This window comes from Pelobates fuscus, chromosome 7 (genome assembly GCF_036172605.1).
Source record: "Pelobates fuscus isolate aPelFus1 chromosome 7, aPelFus1.pri, whole genome shotgun sequence".
Taxonomy (NCBI): domain Eukaryota; kingdom Metazoa; phylum Chordata; class Amphibia; order Anura; family Pelobatidae; genus Pelobates; species Pelobates fuscus.
The window spans coordinates 5,435,529-5,454,295 of NC_086323.1; the positions used below are offsets into that span (position 1 = coordinate 5,435,529).

The following is an 18,767-nucleotide window of genomic DNA, read 5'->3' on the forward strand; positions in this document are numbered from 1 at the left end:
CAACTACCAAACACAATCTGTAATGTAAGCAGCAAGGCAACTACCAAGAACTACCGTCACTGTAAGGATCAAACACAGGAACTACCAAACACAATCTGTAATGTAAGCAACAAGGCAACTACCAAGAACTACCGTCACTGTAAGGATCAAACACAGCAACTACCAAACACAATCTGTAATGTAAGCAACAAGGCAACTACCAAGAACTACCGTCACTGTAAGGATCAAACACAGGAACTACCAAACACAATCTGTAATGTAAGCAACAAGGCAACTACCAAGAACTACCGTCACTGTAAGGATCAAACACAGCAACTACCAAACACAATCTGTAATGTAAGGATCAACCACTAAGTCAAACCTCCTATAATATTGCAAAGCGCTGCAGTATTTGTTGGCACTATATAAATGCCAATAATAATAAACCAAGATTGCTTTAATATGTTTGATGAAAAATGACAGTGACCCTTTGCATTATACAAACTATACAAACATATCTGAGTATGCACATGAAATAAGCAATGATTGTTTCATCCAACAGCCCCCAAGAGCTGTGTTCACATCAGCAATCTGGATCAATGTTTACTTACTACCAGGGTCTACTGGATGCCTGAATTATCAGCTAACTGTCAACTGTCTCACAGATACAACACAAAACAATGGGCACAGATCGCAATCAGAGTATGTGGCCTCCTGTAATCTGATAGTAACAGTATCCACTCAGACCTTTTATCCCATTCCCAGATACAGATAAATGGAATGAAACCATTGATCTGCTGGGAGATTGGTCTACAAGATACAGAGAGCCTGAGCAGAAACTGTGAGCGGCCAGAGGATTGGAAGAGGCATAATGAGGATGGGAGAGCAAATTCCACAGAGAATGTTGATATCCATCTTGACCTGTATCTAGGAGAATGTTCAGGAGAAGAATTCAGAGAGGAATGCCGTGAGAAAGACGCTTGTTATGGTCTTGTTCACCGAGAGTCATTTTAAATGTTTAAAAACTTCTCAACACAACAAGTTCACTTGTTTGTAGGACAGTCTGCCAAACCACGGGTTATCCAACATGCACAACTCATTCCAGCAATATTCAGTGTCCTGTCTGCAGTAAGATATTTAATCTTATCCTAGTCTGGGTAAACCTAACACGTCTCTATCTCACTGAACTCACCAAAAGAATAGAATTCCTGTAAAGGGTGGTCTCCTGACTAATAATGTTTCATGGAAAATAGACTGAACTTAATAATTAGTAATACGCTTTCCAAATGATTCGAAACTGTCAGAAAAACTTTAAAAGTAACTTATCTACAAAAATTCCAAAAGCCTTCAACGTCGCCTTCTATAGATAAAGCTTTTAGAACGTATTACAGAATCATTTGGAAACATTATTAAAGGGAGGCCAATCAGGAATCAATAGATTTACAGGAAAATTCCCCATTCCACGTGCCCCGTTCTACTCACAGGAATCTTTCATTTTCTTGGGGGCTAATAAAAGGGCCTTGTCACTTAATGTTTACGTGCACGACGGTGAGGTAAATCAGTTGGTCTGAAATAACGTGCGCATATTGTTCACTAGTTTGTTCAAAGCACGTTAACCAGACCAAGCAACATCCGTCCCAGTCGGATAGCGATATGGGGGCGCTGAGGGAACGGGGGAAATGAAACACTTGCAATGTGTCAGAACAATAATGCAGGTCAGCGGATGATGTGGGATGTTAATATAGCATTTTCAGCATTTATTGGGAATGGCGGGTGACTTGATTTGCTACAGTCTGTGTATATGGAAAATAAAGTCTGGACTAGCTACCAAGCAAAGCTCCCTGAGTACAAGGACCAGTCAGTCACAGGCTACAAGATACAATGAAATGAAGGCCAGGGCCGAATTATTACCGTATCTCCGCTCTGCGCTGCGGATTGCCATTGTAGATTCATGGCTGGGTGGCGGGAGCGGTTTTCTCCCAGTGAATTGTGGTGAACAATGAACAAACCTGAGATTATAGAATGTCTCCTAGCTTGGCTATTTCAATGAACATTTTGCAACTCGTTTGACCAGTCTCTGCTTACTTAACTGGCCCCAAAATCTACAAAGCGGTGAATGATTTGAGCTCCTCGGATACATTGCAAAACTTGCCATGTGTCATATGATTAATAAAAGTCAATAGACGTATTTCTGGTGAGGTCGTAAAGATGGCCGTCAGATAAGGCCGTGTTCCTGGTATTCATCAGTCAGGGGTGTGGGGGAAGGGCTGTTTGTTACTGGATTTACTTTGGGAGGAATTTAATCTAGAATACTCCTGGATGGAGAGAAGAGGTAAACGGCCGACATGCTAAAGACCTGCTTTCTATCACATTTCTCTTTTTCCACTTTCTGTTCCATTATAGAAAAGGAGCAGCACTGAGTATACTGTCTACACTGATTAATGACTGTGCAGCCAGCTACGAGGAGCCGAAAACAGAGCACAATCTCCAGAGAACTTGCTTCAAACTCAGCTATTTTGGTTTAATTTGTTTTTCCATCCCCCGTGACCTGCTGTTTAGTAATAAGGCCGTGCCGTCTCTCAGATTATTACATTCAACTAAAAAAAAACACAAATTGTTATTGGGCGTCACACAACAGAACGATAACGGCTTATCTGTCGATTAATCGGCAATTTGTTAATCATTCCAACGCTCCAGACAGATCAATATATTAATAATCACACTCATTCCCTTCTTCCTCACTGAATTAAACGCAGCCAATTCAGTTACGTTATCAATGTGGATGATTTTTTACCATTTCATGAACTGAAGAGGCAGCTGGTCGTTTCCCTCTTTGTAAACACAGTATTCACGCAACAAACGGAATTCCTCTACATTACCACCTCTGCCTGAAAGACGTTCCATGCCTACACCTCCCTACTTGGGATTCTGGGTGATGGGAGTCAAACGTCCTATACTATTGTAAAGCGCTACGGTATTTGTTGGCACTATATAAATTCTGCCTACAATTACCATCACTTGCCCACGCCTCGCACAGATTGCTCCAGATTAACGGATTTTATATTAAATATATATTTATATTTCGCACTCATTTGACATCCAGCTGGAATTTGATTGGCTGAGAGCACCAACCTATCAGAATGCAGCCTGCAGAGGGGATAGAGTGTTTTTCTCACGCCTGTCTCCCTGCAGCATCTATCTATCTATAACTTTATTCTAACCGCTATACATTATATTACAACCTTATTATGTCATATATTAAAACTTAATGCTAACGGTATTACTGGCGTTCTGTAAACTAGATCACAACTTCTTATACTGAAGCTATGTAGGAACACAACTCTCATCATTCTTAGCCAGCCCCAGGTTGTGTGGCCTGCACAGGGATTTGCCATGGGGCAATACGATAGCTTGTCCTCTGTTCTGATAATGTGGGGTAATGACGCTTAGAAAAACACTTAGTTTACATGTGAAATAAATAAATGGAGCCCTCCTGGCAGCTTAGCTTGCACTGAAAGCGTCGCACATAATAATCACTTGTAGACTCGCTGAAGGTAGATTGCGCTACCAGTGAGCAGCGACACCTCGGCCCAGCGTCCGCGGCAGGTAATATTTCAGAAAACACTGGGTTTATTTCATGGCAATTCAGCTCACAGAGCAGCGACCACGTGTCCCCTGCAGGTTTCCAGAACCAAAGCTAAACAAATACTGTGAGTTTCCAGAAAGCCATCACCATAACTCAGTCCCACAGCTGGAATTGCACATGAGACGATTGCCTTCAGCACACGCCGAACTGGGACTGGTGCTATATACCCCCCCTCACTCCCACTCACGTTAAATCAAAGCAGCCCCGGCCACATCCATGAGATTGGAGCAAAGGATGGGAACGAGACGAAAATATGTCATACTCATATTGTACCCTGCTGGGAGAGTCAATGCTATGGAGCTCTGTGATATACTCATATTGTACACTACTGGGAGAGTCAATGCTATGGAGCTCTGTGATATACTCATATTGTATACTGCTGGGAGAGTCAATGCTATGGAGCTCTGTGATATACTCATATTGTATACTGCTGGGAGAGTCAATGCTATGGAGCTCTGTGATATACTCATATTGTACACTACTGGGAGAGTCAATGCTATGGAGCTCTGTGATATACTCATATTGCACACTGCTGGGAGAGTCAATGCTATGGAGCTCTGTGATATACTCATATTGTACACTACTGGGAGAGTCAATGCTATGGAGCTCTGTGATATACTCATATTGCACACTGCTGGGAGAGTCAATGCTATGGAGCTCTGTGATATACTCACATTGTTCACTACTGGGAGAGTCAATGCTATGGAGCTCTGTGATATACTCATATTGTATACTACTGGGAGAGTCAATGCTATGGAGCTCTGTGATATACTCATATTGTACACTGCTGGGAGAGTCAATGCTATGGAGCTCTGTGATGTACTCATATTGTACACTGCTGGGAGAGTCAATGCTATGGAGCTCTGTGATATACTCATATTGTACACTACTGGGAGAGTCAATGCTATGGAGCTCTGTGATATACTCATATTGTACACTGCTGGGAGAGTCAATGCTATGGAGCTCTGTGATATACTCATAGTGTATACTGCTGGGAGAGTCAATGCTATGGAGCTCTGTGATATACTCATATTGTACACTACTGGGAGAGTCAATGCTATGGAGCTCTGTGATATACTCATATTGTACACTGCTGGGAGAGTCAATGCTATGGAGCTCTGTGATATACTCATATTGTACACTGCTGGGAGAGTCAATGCTATGGAGCTCTGTGATGTACTCATATTGTACACTGCTGGGAGAGTCAATGCTATGGAGCTCTGTGATATACTCATATTGTACACTGCTGGGAGAGTCAATGCTATGGAGCTCTGTGATATACTCATATTGCACACTGCTGGGAGAGTCAATGCTATGGAGCTCTGTGATATACTCACATTGTTCACTACTGGGAGAGTCAATGCTATGGAGCTCTGTGATATACTCATATTGTATACTACTGGGAGAGTCAATGCTATGGAGCTCTGTGATATACTCATATTGTACACTGCTGGGAGAGTCAATGCTATGGAGCTCTGTGATATACTCATATTGTACACTACTGGGAGAGTCAATGCTATGGAGCTCTGTGATATACTCATATTGTACACTGCTGGGAGAGTCAATGCTATGGAGCTCTGTGATGTACTCATATTGTACACTGCTGGGAGAGTCAATGCTATGGAGCTCTGTGATATACTCATATTGTACACTGCTGGGAGAGTCAATGCTATGGAGCTCTGTGATATACTCATATTGTACCCTGCTGGGAGAGTCAATGCTATGGAGCTCTGTGATATACTCATATTGTACCCTGCTGGGAGAGTCAATGCTATGGAGCTCTGTGATAATCATATTGTACCCTGCTGGGAGAGTCAATGCTATGGAGCTCTGTGATATACTCATATTGTATACTGCTGGGAGAGTCAATGCTATGGAGCTCTGTGATATACTCATATTGCACACTGCTGGGAGAGTCAATGCTATGGAGCTCTGTGATATACTCACATTGTTCACTACTGGGAGAGTCAATGCTATGGAGCTCTGTGATATACTCATATTGTATACTACTGGGAGAGTCAATGCTATGGAGCTCTGTGATATACTCATATTGTACACTACTGGGAGAGTCAATGCTATGGAGCTCTGTGATATACTCATATTGTACCCTGCTGGGAGAGTCAATGCTATGGAGCTCTGTGATATACTCATATTGTATACTGCTGGGAGAGTCAATGCTATGGAGCTCTGTGATATACTCATATTGTATACTGCTGGGAGAGTCAATGCTATGGAGCTCTGTGATATACTCATATTGTACACTACTGGGAGAGTCAATGCTATGGAGCTCTGTGATATACTCATATTGTATACTGCTGGGAGAGTCAATGCTATGGAGCTCTGTGATATACTCACATTGTTCACTACTGGGAGAGTCAATGCTATGGAGCTCTGTGATATACTCATATTGTATACTGCTGGGAGAGTCAATGCTATGGAGCTCTGTGATATACTCATATTGTACACTGCTGGGAGAGTCAATGCTATGGAGCTCTGTGATACTCATATTGTACCCTGCTGGGAGAGTCAATGCTATGGAGCTCTGTGATATACTCATATTGTACACTGCTGGGAGAGTCAATGCTATGGAGCTCTGTGATATACTCATATTGTACACTACTGGGAGAGTCAATGCTATGGAGCTCTGTGATATACTCATATTGTATACTGCTGGGAGAGTCAATGCTATGGAGCTCTGTGATATACTCATATTGTACACTACTGGGAGAGTCAATGCTATGGAGCTCTGTGATATACTCATATTGTACACTGCTGGGAGAGTCAATGCTATGGAGCTCTGTGATATACTCATATTGTACACTGCTGGGAGAGTCAATGCTATGGAGCTCTGTGATATACTCATATTGTATACTGCTGGGAGAGTCAATGCTATGGAGCTCTGTGATATACTCATATTGTACACTACTGGGAGAGTCAATGCTATGGAGCTCTGTGATATACTCATATTGTATACTGCTGGGAGAGTCAATGCTATGGAGCTCTGTGATATACTCATATTGTATACTGCTGGGAGAGTCAATGCTATGGAGCTCTGTGATATACTCATATTGTACACTGCTGGGAGAGTCAATGCTATGGAGCTCTGTGATACTCATATTGTACACTGCTGGGAGAGTCAATGCTATGGAGCTCTGTGATATACTCACATTGTTCACTACTGGGAGAGTCAATGCTATGGAGCTCTGTGATATACTCATATTGTACACTACTGGGAGAGTCAATGCTATGGAGCTCTGTGATGTACTCATATTGTACACTGCTGGGAGAGTCAATGCTATGGAGCTCTGTGATATACTCATATTGTACACTGCTGGGAGAGTCAATGCTATGAAGCTCTGTGATATACTCACATTGTTCACTACTGGGAGAGTCAATGCTATGGAGCTCTGTGATATACTCATATTGTACACTACTGGGAGAGTCAATGCTATGGAGCTCTGTGATATACTCATATTGTTCACTATTGGGAGAGTCAATGCGATGGAGCTCTGTGATATACTCATATTGTACACTGCTGGGAGAGTCAATGCTATGGAGCTCTGTGATATACTCATATTGTACACTGCTGGGAGAGTCAATGCTATGGAGCTCTGTGATATACTCATATTGTTCACTGCTGGGAGAGTCAATGCTATGGAGCTCTGTGATGTACTCATATTGTACACTGCTGGGAGAGTCAATGCTATGGAGCTCTGTGATATACTCATATTGTACACTGCTGGGAGAGTCAATGCTATGGAGCTCTGTGATATACTCATATTGTACACTACTGGGAGAGTCAATGCTATGGAGCTCTGTGATATACTCATATTGTTCACTATTGGGAGAGTCAATGCGATGGAGCTCTGTGATATACTCATATTGTACACTACTGGGAGAGTCAATGCTATGGAGCTCTGTGATATACTCATATTGTTCACTACTGGGAGAGTCAATGCTATGGAGCTCTGTGATATACTCATATTGTACACTGCTGGGAGAGTCAATGCTATGGAGCTCTGTGATATACTCATATTGTACACTGCTGGGAGAGTCAATGCTATGGAGCTCTGTGATATACTCATATTGTACACTACTGGGAGAGTCAATGCTATGGTGCTCTGTGAAACACACACACATTACTGGGAGTTTTATTTATGTGGAGCTCTGTGAAACACACACACTGCACATTACTGGGAGTTTTATTGATGTGGAGCTCTGTGAAACACACACACTGCATATTACTGGGAGTTTTATTGATGTGGAGCTCTGTGAAACACACACTGCATATTACTGGGAGTTTTATTTATGTGGAGCTCTGTGAAACACACACACTGCATATTACTGGGAGTTTTATTGATGTGGAGCTCTGTGAAACACATGCACTGTGCATTACTGGGAGTTTTATTGCAGGGAGCTCTGTGATTACAATGAATATGCTAAACTCCTGAAACGCTATCATGATCTGCAATCAATATAAGGATTGAGGAGACTCCCAGGAATGGTGTATGTTGTATGGTGTGTATGTTGGCAAAATGTGATTTATAACAGGCCAGTTAATTCCAAGTATTAACATTTACACACTGTGTAATAAGGCACGATGTATTTCCAGACATTGAATAATATTAGAATACATTCTATTAATAAAATACATTTAATGCAGAGGAGGAAACTTACCACCAGATACAGCATTGTGTACATCGAGAAGGAAGCGTGTCCCGAAAAGAAAGATTTCCTGTTAGAGATAAAAAAAGGTCGATGAGCCATTGTGGACTTCGAATCCTACCAATGGGATTTTACGAGGGCTGAATCACCAGTTTATCAAGCTCCCTGTACATCGAACTCTGCCCTGCCCAGAAAGCTGTGTGCCTGGAGATTTATTGATCTCTCGGGATCATGGAAAGATTGAAGCAATAAGATGATAATAATATAAATATATATATAGGTTTTAACAAATTGCTCTTTGTAGCAGCTCCAACAAAGAGTGGATTTGCTTTACATTTGTCATTTAGAGCAGATTTGTCACATTTAACCTCTCACTGAGTGATCCAATGTTTGCTTCCCTTAATAACTGTATCTGGACAGATAAACATTAACAGGACACATCACACACTACATCGGCAGTAGGTACACTGAACTTTAATCACTTATCTTACGTTGTCTGTAACTGCTATCTGTGTCTGCTAATTTATTTGCTGTTGTGAAGTGAAAGCAGACCTACCTCTAGTATACCTTTATACAGAAAGTTCAGTGACTGCATGCTACATAGAATAATAGATAATAAGAACCATTCGGTCCATCTAGTCTGCCGATCGGCTGCGTATTTACCTGGCTTCCCTGACTTTGCTCTCTGAGCCTCTGCATTCATAATCCACGATGTAGTGCAAGGAGCAGTTGGTCGTATTATAGACAGGATCGCAGACCGCCAGGAAATGAGGACGCAGGCGACCGATAGACACCTTGGCAATATCCGTGAAGGACTGGCTTATAGCACAGCCGAATATAAAGCATCCAGCTTGCTTATACAGAGCTGCCACGTACGGGTTCTGAATAAAAGAATGGGACCTCTCCTTTAAGTAATGAATCCGAAAAAATTCTCCAACAATTATCTGCGGACACAATAATAAAAAAAAAAAGACATTTATTTAAGAAGTTAAAACAAAATAAAACATCATAGTTTGTCACCCAGAGTCAGTCAGGACGACGCACACACACGAGTTATGATCCTAAAGTTTATATTACAAAAGCCACACTCTTTACAAATTAGAGAATTGTCAATAATTAAAATTAAATTAATTTTTTTACTAATTTGTGTAATCCTAAATAGCAGAATTTGAAAATTCTCGAGGTCAGTTCCAGTCCCAGTTGAGCTATTTTGGCTTCAGAGAGTTATAGTGAGTTATAGTTTGGGGGAGATTAATGGCGTGTAATTCAGGGCGTCTGGGATAGATTAGTTCCCACTGATGACATTATCCTACTTTTATTAAGCTAGAAATGCTCTGTAAACAAACCACAACATGTTAATCTTGCTATGTCCGCCACAATCACTAGAATGGCCTAGAATTCTGCGCCTGCAGATTATCGCAGCATACAACCTGTAACAAATTCATGTTTATTGAAAATTCTCATTCACCCGTGAAGTGAAATCACTCCCAACCTGTCCTATTCAGACAGCTAATACAATAAACCTTCCACACCCTTTCAACTAAGATATCAGCGCACGGAGAAGGGAGCGCGAATGGGATGGCCGTACAAATAATGGAGTAGGGGCTGGCACAGACGCTTTTTAAAGCCCTTCATCCATTAAGGCCTATTGACACATGAATGAAAAAAACCGCAGAACTCTAGTCACCCCTCGCTTTCCCACGAGGCCATTTTCATTTGGCAGCGTGGCCTAATTTTTAAACAAGCGGCCTCCGTGAATAACTAATACTCGTTTGAAGAGCAGGGATGATGTGACTAAGCCTTGTATTCCTCTGATTCTGTTATATAACCGGCCGCCCAGTGCAGGACCAAGCCGCAGCCAGCAAAGCTTTATCTTAATAGTGGCTCCCGCTAACGAGCAGCCAGTTGGTGGATCCTGATGGCACCCAGTCATTAGATTAGATATTACGCTTTCATTTAGTGTTACTGTTTGACCATGTCTTCCTCATAACATCCGAACAACGACAAACACGAAGAAGCAATCTGTAGAATGAACTGCTTCAGTGCTGGAGGACACAAAGGGAACGCTAATTCACAATTAAAAACGGAATTGTTTTCTGATTCTTGTAAAGCAAAATAGTATAAAGAAGGAGGTAACTGACAACTAAACCGACTCACTCAGCTGCTCACAGTACGGACAGAGCATCAGAATACAGATAATAAAATAATCCTGCTTCTAAGTGTGAATTATAGGTCTCTATCGCCGACTCACTCAGCTGCTCACAGTACGGACACAGCATCAGAATACAGATAATAAAATAATCCTGCTTCTAAGTGTGAATTATAGGTCTCTATCGCCGACTCACTCCGCTGCTCACAGTACGGACACAGCATCAGAATACACATAATAAAATAATCCTGCTTCTAAGTGTGAATTATAGGTCTCTATCGCCGACTCACTCAGCTGCTCACAGTACGGACACAGCATCAGAATACAGATAATAAAATAATCCTGCTTCTAAGTGTGAATTATAGGTCTCTATCGACGACTCACTCCGCTGCTCACAGTACGGACACAGCATCAGAATACAGATAATAAAATAATCCTGCTTCTAAGTGTGAATTATAGGTCTCTATCGCCGACTCACTCCGCTGCTCACAGTACGGACACAGCATCAGAATACACATAATAAAATAATCCTGCTTCTAAGTGTGAATTATAGGTCTCTATCGCCGACTCACTCCGCTGCTCATAGTACGGACACAGCATCAGAATACACATAATAAAATAATCCTGCTTCTAAGTGTGAATTATAGGTCTCTATCGCCGACTCACTCAGCTGCTCACAGTACGGACACAGCATCAGAATACACATAATAAAATAATCTTGCTTCTAAGTGTGAATTATAGGTCTCTATCGCCGACTCACTCCGCTGCTCACAGTACGGACACAGCATCAGAATACAGATAATAAAATAATCCTGCTTCTAAGTGTGAATTATAGGTCTCTATCGCCGACTCACTCCGCTGCTCACAGTACGGACACAGCATCAGAATACAGATAATAAAATAATCCTGCTTCTAAGTGTGAATTATAGGTCTCTATCGACGACTCACTCCGCTGCTCACAGTACGGACACAGCATCAGAATACAGATAATAAAATAATCCTGCTTCTAAGTGTGAATTATAGGTCTCTATCGCCGACTCACTCCGCTGCTCATAGTACGGACACAGCATCAGAATACACATAATAAAATAATCCTGCTTCTAAGTGTGAATTATAGGTCTCTATCGCCGACTCACTCAGCTGCTCACAGTACGGACACAGCATCAGAATACACATAATAAAATAATCCTGCTTCTAAGTGTGAATTATAGGTCTCTATCGCCGACTCACTCCGCTGCTCACAGTACGGACACAGCATCAGAATACAGATAATAAAATAATCCTGCTTCTAAGTGTGAATTATAGGTCTCTATCGCCGACTCACTCCGCTGCTCACAGTACGGACACAGCATCAGAATACAGATAATAAAATAATCCTGCTTCTAAGTGTGAATTATAGGTCTCTATCGACGACTCACTCCGCTGCTCACAGTACGGACACAGCATCAGAATACAGATAATAAAATAATCCTGCTTCTAAGTGTGAATTATAGGTCTCTATCGCCGACTCACTCCGCTGCTCACAGTACGGACACAGCATCAGAATACACATAATAAAATAATCCTGCTTCTAAGTGTGAATTATAGGTCTCTATCGCCGACTCACTCCGCTGCTCACAGTATGGACACAGCATCAGAATACACATAATAAAATAATCCTGCTTCTAAGTGTGAATTATAGGTCTCTATCGCCGACTCACTCCGCTGCTCACAGTACGGACACAGCATCAGAATACAGATAATAAAATAATCCTGCTTCTAAGTGTGAATTATAGGTCTCTATCGCCGACTCACTCCGCTGCTCACAGTACGGACACAGCATCAGAATACAGATAATAAAATAATCCTGCTTCTAAGTGTGAATTATAGGTCTCTATCGACGACTCACTCCGCTGCTCACAGTACGGACACAGCATCAGAATACACATAATAAAATAATCCTGCTTCTAAGTGTGAATTATAGGTCTCTATCGCCGACTCACTCCGCTGCTCACAGTACGGACACAGCATCAGAATACACATAATAAAATAATCCTACTTCTAAGTGTGAATTATAGGTCTCTATCGCCAGGTACGACCCTGCCATCACCTTCCATCAAACACACGTCTCCTTTAATAAACAGGAAATTATAAGAAACATTCAGCAAAACTCTCAGAGAACAAAGAGGGCGACTTTGCAATGCACACAAGGTTCTTTTCAATAAGAGGAGGAACGTGAGTGTCCCTTTAAGCATGCTGCAATTATGTGTATTTAGGAATTCCCAAGGCATGTTAAATAATTGCGGCTGAGCCTGTTATTGTTAGCTCTCTATCCAGGATGGGACGATTTGAAAGGTTAACAATACATTTTCACATTATGGATGTCTTCACTTGAAAAAGCAAAGCCCGGGGATCTAATCTCCTCATAAAGCAAAGTTATTTAATCCCGGCCTTGGACAAAGAAATGAAAGGGGACGCTCGCTGCCTTCTAACATATTAAATATTATCTATGTGTGACACAAATATATTATTATTTAGACATCATTCTGTTATCACAAATTATTAGGATATAACGCTGTAGTAACAACCCCTGGATGTTGGGCTAAGGTAACATCCCAGGACGTACTTGGAAACCAGAGTAATCTGAATGTACCTTTCCTGGTTAAATACTTTGTTATTATTATTATTATTATATAACTGTTAGATATTATCTACCTTCTACGTATTGTGCTATTATACAACTGTTACATATTACCTAAACATTGGATATTATCTGGGTGTTATTTTGATATCATGCTGATACACAATGATTAAATATTATCTAGATATCACACTGCCATCCGATATTATCTAGATATCACGCTGTCATTGGATATTATCTAGATACCACGCTGTTATCACATAGTATCTAGATACCGCACTGTTATGATATATTATCTAGATATTACGCTGTTATCAGATATTATCTAGCTCTCACGCTGTTATTTGGATACCACGCTGTTATCAGATAGTATCTAGATACCACGTTGTTATCAGATATTATCTAGATACCACGCTGTTATCAGATATTATCTAGATACCACGCTGTTATCAGATAGTATCTAGATACCACGCTGTTATCAGATAGTATCTAGATACCACGTTGTTATCAGATATTATCTAGATACCACGCTGTTATCAGATATTATCTAGATACCATGCTGTTATCAGATATTATCTAGATATCATGCTGTTATCAGATATTATCTAGATACCATACTGTTATCAGATATTATCTAGATACCACGCTGTTATCAGATAGTATCTAGATACCACGCTGTTATCAGATATTATCTAGATACCACGCTGTTATCAGATATTATCTAGATACCACGCTGTTATCAGATATTATCTAGATACCATGCTGTTATCAGATATTATCTAGATATCATGCTGTTATCAGATATTATCTAGATACCATACTGTTATCAGATATTATCTAGATACCACGCTGTTATCAGATAGTATCTAGATACCACGCTGTTATCAGATATTATCTAGATACCACGCTGTTATCAGATATTATCTAGATACCACACTGTTATCAGATATTATCTAGATACCACGCTGTTATCAGATATTATCTAGATACCATGCTGTTATCAGATATTATCTAGATACCATACTGTTATCAGATATTATCTAGATACCACGCTGTTATCAGATATTATCTAGATACCACGCTGTTATCAGATATTATCTAGATACCACACTGTTATCAGATATTATCTAGATACCACGCTGTTATCAGATATTATCTAGATATCACGCTGTTATCAGATATTATCTAGATACCACACTGTTATCAGATATTATCTAGATACCACGCTGTTATCAGATATTATCTAGATACCACGCTGTTATCAGATATTATCTAGATACCACACTGTTATCAGATATTAGCTAGATACCACGCTGTTAGCAGATATTATCTAGATACCACGCTGTTAGCAGATATTATCTAGATACCACGCTGTTAGCAGATATTATCTAGCTCTCATACGGTTATCAGATATTATCTATATACCACACTGTTATCAGATATTATCTAGATATCACGCTGTTATCAGATATTATCTAGATACCACACTGTTATCAGATATTATCTAGATACCACGCTGTTAGCAGATATTATCTAGATACCACGCTGTTAGCAGATATTATCTAGATACCACGCTGTTAGCAGATATTATCTAGATACCACGCTGTTAGCAGATATTATCTAGATACCACGCTGTTAGCAGATATTATCTATATACCACACTGTTATCAGATATTATCTAGATACCACACTGTTATCAGATATTATCTAGATACCACGCTGTTAGCAGATATTATCTAGATACCACGCTGTTAGCAGATATTATCTAGATACCACACTGTTATCAGATATTATCTAGATACCACACTGTTATCAGATATTATCTAGATACCACGCTGTTAGCAGATATTATCTAGATACCACGCTGCTAGCAGATATTATCTAGCTCTCATACGGTTATCAGATATTATCTATATACCACGCTGTTAGCAGATATTATCTAGATACCACACTGTTATCAGATATCATCTAGATACCACACTGTTATCAGATAGTATCTAGATACCACCCTGTTATCAGATATTATCTAGATACCACACTGTTATCAGATATTATCTAGATACCATGCTGTTATCAGATAGTATCTAGATACCACACTGTTATCAGATATTATCTAGATACCATGCTGTTATCAGATATTATCTAGATACCATGCTGTTATCAGATAGTATCTAGATACCACACTGTTAGCAGATATTATCTAGATAACATGTTGTTATCAGATATTATCTAGAGACCACCCTGTTATCAGATATTATCTAGATACCACGCTGTTATCAGATATTATCTAGATACCACACTGTTAGCAAATATTATCTAGATACCACGCTGTTATCAAATATTATCTAGATACCATGCTGTTATCAGATATTATCTAGATACCATACTGTTATCAGATATTATCTAGATACCATGCTGTTATCAGATATTATCTAGATACCATGATGTTATCAGATATTATCTAGATACCACGCTGTTATCAGATATTATCTAGATATTACGCTGTTATCAGATAGTATCTAGCTCTCACGCTGTTATATAGATACCACACTGTTATCAGATATTATCTAGATACCATGCTGTTAGCAGATAGTATCTAGATACCACACTGTTATCAGATATTATCTAGATACCACCCTGTTATCAGATATTATCTATATACCACACTGTTAGCTGATAGTATCTAGATACCACACTGTTAGCTGATATTATCTAGATACCACGCTGTTATCAGATATTATCTAGATACCACGCTGTTATCAGATATTATCTAGATACCACACTGTTATCAGATAGTATCTAGATACCACCCTGTTATCAGATATTATCTATATACCACACTGTTAGCTGATAGTATCTAGATACCACACTGTTAGCTGATATTATCTAGATACCACGCTGTTATCAGATATTATCTAGATACCACGCTGTTATCAGATATTATCTAGATACCACACTGTTAGCAGATATTAGCTAGATACCACGCTGTTAGCAGATATTATCTAGATACCATGCTGTTAGCAGATATTATCTAGATACCACGCTGTTAGCAGATATTATCTAGATACCACGCTGTTAGCAGATATTATCTAGATACCATGCTGTTAGCAGATATTATTAAAGACATTGCATACATAGAAAATAAGAACAAGCAATGCTAATACCCGAATCTGAGTATCGACACAAGTATTGATAAGGCATCTGCGTTATCACCAGCTGTATTTACCTTGAAAATGTCTGACTTGGGTTAATATTTATCACAGAATCTGATAATTCTATGTTTTATAGAGGAAATTAATGACCAAATTATTAAGTCATTCACGTATCTCTACGCTTTGGGGTCATAACAAGGAGAATGGTTCATTAACGGTTGTTTAAATGTAACGCCGTTAGTATATCCTCCATCACAATTTGCCCTTGGCAGTCGCCACTAAATTATTAGTAATATTCCGTTATCTTTAGGAACAAAACAGATTTCACTTAAACGAGTTTAAACACAAATCCTTCTAAATCGATGTGAGTAAAATAAAAGCATTTGAACAGAAATCATTCTAATTTGTTTTTTGATCACAGAGTTACCGTTTAATATTTTCGACTGACCCCGAGATGTTTTAAAACTACGGCTTCCATGATGCGTTGTCCTTTTAACTATTGAAAACCTGCAAGGCTTGGCCGAACGCTCTGCGCAAACTGTCATGTTTGCTTGTGTTTATATTACGGCCCTCCTAGAAGATGAAATCGAGGGATCTCATCACTTACCTCGAAATTCCATGATCTATTTTACCATCACATTTGTCCATGTATTGCAATGTCCCTTTTTTAAATTCTATGTACAAAGGCTGAGTCACCGAGACATCGAGCATCTTCAGTCACTTGGTATATTTACTATTTATAAGAGTTTCATTTCAGAAACAAATTCAATAATCATTCAATGCACATCAATACAATTGTGTTTAGTAAATAAGGGGGGAATTGTAGATAAATGACCAGGAAACAGGAAATATTATTTCCAATCGGAATTCCCAAGGCAGCTATTTTTCCATTTGGCTGTTGCTCCCCCGATTCCCTGGTCATTGTCTCCAACGCCCCACCTAGCTCTGCATTCATACCGCAGGTAAATATGGCAACAAACAGCACAGAGAGAAAACCCCAAAGCCACAACGATCCCAACACCAGCGCAGAGAGTAGAGTGAATCAATAAAAATTACACATATAGGGCTTATTCACTAAACAGCTTCAGGCAGAGGTGCGCTGACAGGTAAAGCCAAGTGGATATTTTTTGGAAACTCGGCTAATTTTGTATAATTCATTCAGTTTAGCATAAATCACCGATTAGTGAATAAACCCCCAAAATAGTTCTAAATATTAAGACCAAAAAGAAAGAAATGTGTGTGTTCAGTATATTAGATATACACTATGTGTGTCCTTAGTATATTAGATATGCACTATGTGTGTCCTTAGTATATTAGATATACACTATGTGTGTCCTTAGTATATTAGATATACACTATGTGTGTCCTTAGTATATTAGATATACACTATGCGTGTGTTCAGTATATTAGATATACACTATGTGTGTCCTTAGTATATTAGATATGCACTATGTGTGTCCTTAGTATATTAGATATACACTATGTGTGTCCTTAGTATATTAGATATACACTATGTGTGTCCTTAGTATATTAGATATACACTATGCGTGTGTTCAGTATATTAGATATACACTATGTGTGTCCTTAGTATATTAGATATACACTATGTGTGTCCTTAGTATATTAGATATACACTATGTGTGTCCTTAGTATATTAGATATACACTATGTGTGTTCAGTATATTAGATATGCACTATGTGTGTCCTTAGTATATTAGATATACACTATGTGTGTCCTTAGTATATTAGATATGCACTATGTGTGTCCTTAGTATATTAGATATGCACTATGTGTGTCCTTAGTATATTAGATATACACTATGTGTGTCCTTAGTATATTAGATATACACTATGTGTGTCCTTAGTATATTAGATATACACTATGTGTGTCCTTAGTATATTAGATATACACTATGTGTGTCCTTAGAATATTAGATATACACTATGTGTGTCCTTAGAATATTAGATATACACTATGTGTGTCCTTAGTATATTAGATATACACTATGTGTGTCCTTAGTATATTAGATATACACTATGTGTGTCCTTAGTATATTAGATATACACTATGTGTGTGTTCAGTATATTAGATATACACTATGTGTGTCCTTAGTATATTAGATATACACTATGTGTGTGTTCAGTATATTAGATATACACGATGTGTGTCCCTAGTATATTAGATATACACTATGTGTGTCCTTAGTATATTAGATATACACTATGTGTGTCCTTAGTATATTAGATATACACTATATGAGGCCATATCAGCACAAAATGCTGTAATATTGTCAAATCGTGCTGTCACTAAAGACATTTTATTGGGTTCTTAATTTGGAATTTCTATCCCTGTTTTGCTCGGCAATGGCTACATTTTGTGCATCAGCAGGAACCCAATGCTTAGAATGTAACATCATGCCGGGACGGGGGAGACTGTAATGATGGGCATGGCATGAAAGGTTCTACTAATCCCGGCCTTAGCGGCATTGCGCCCTCCTTCTTTATTGAAATGGCAGGATGTATGGGGTGGGGAGCAGGGGGGTTACTGAAAGAATG

The 18,767-nt window shown here is 39.4% G+C and overlaps 1 protein-coding gene across 2 annotated transcripts in view; it reads right to left on the reverse strand.

Moving 5' to 3' along the window:
• PLPP3 (phospholipid phosphatase 3) overlaps nt 1-18,767 on the reverse strand; it is an 83,498-nt gene that overhangs the window by 30,718 nt on the left and 34,013 nt on the right. For both annotated transcript variants that reach the window (XM_063427643.1, XM_063427644.1), the window contains exons 3-4: nt 8,954-9,234; nt 8,303-8,360 (exon numbers count right to left, since the gene is read on the reverse strand). In XM_063427643.1, the coding sequence (XP_063283713.1) occupies nt 8,303-8,360; nt 8,954-9,234 (339 nt within the window). The remainder of the gene's footprint in view (nt 1-8,302; nt 8,361-8,953; nt 9,235-18,767) is intronic.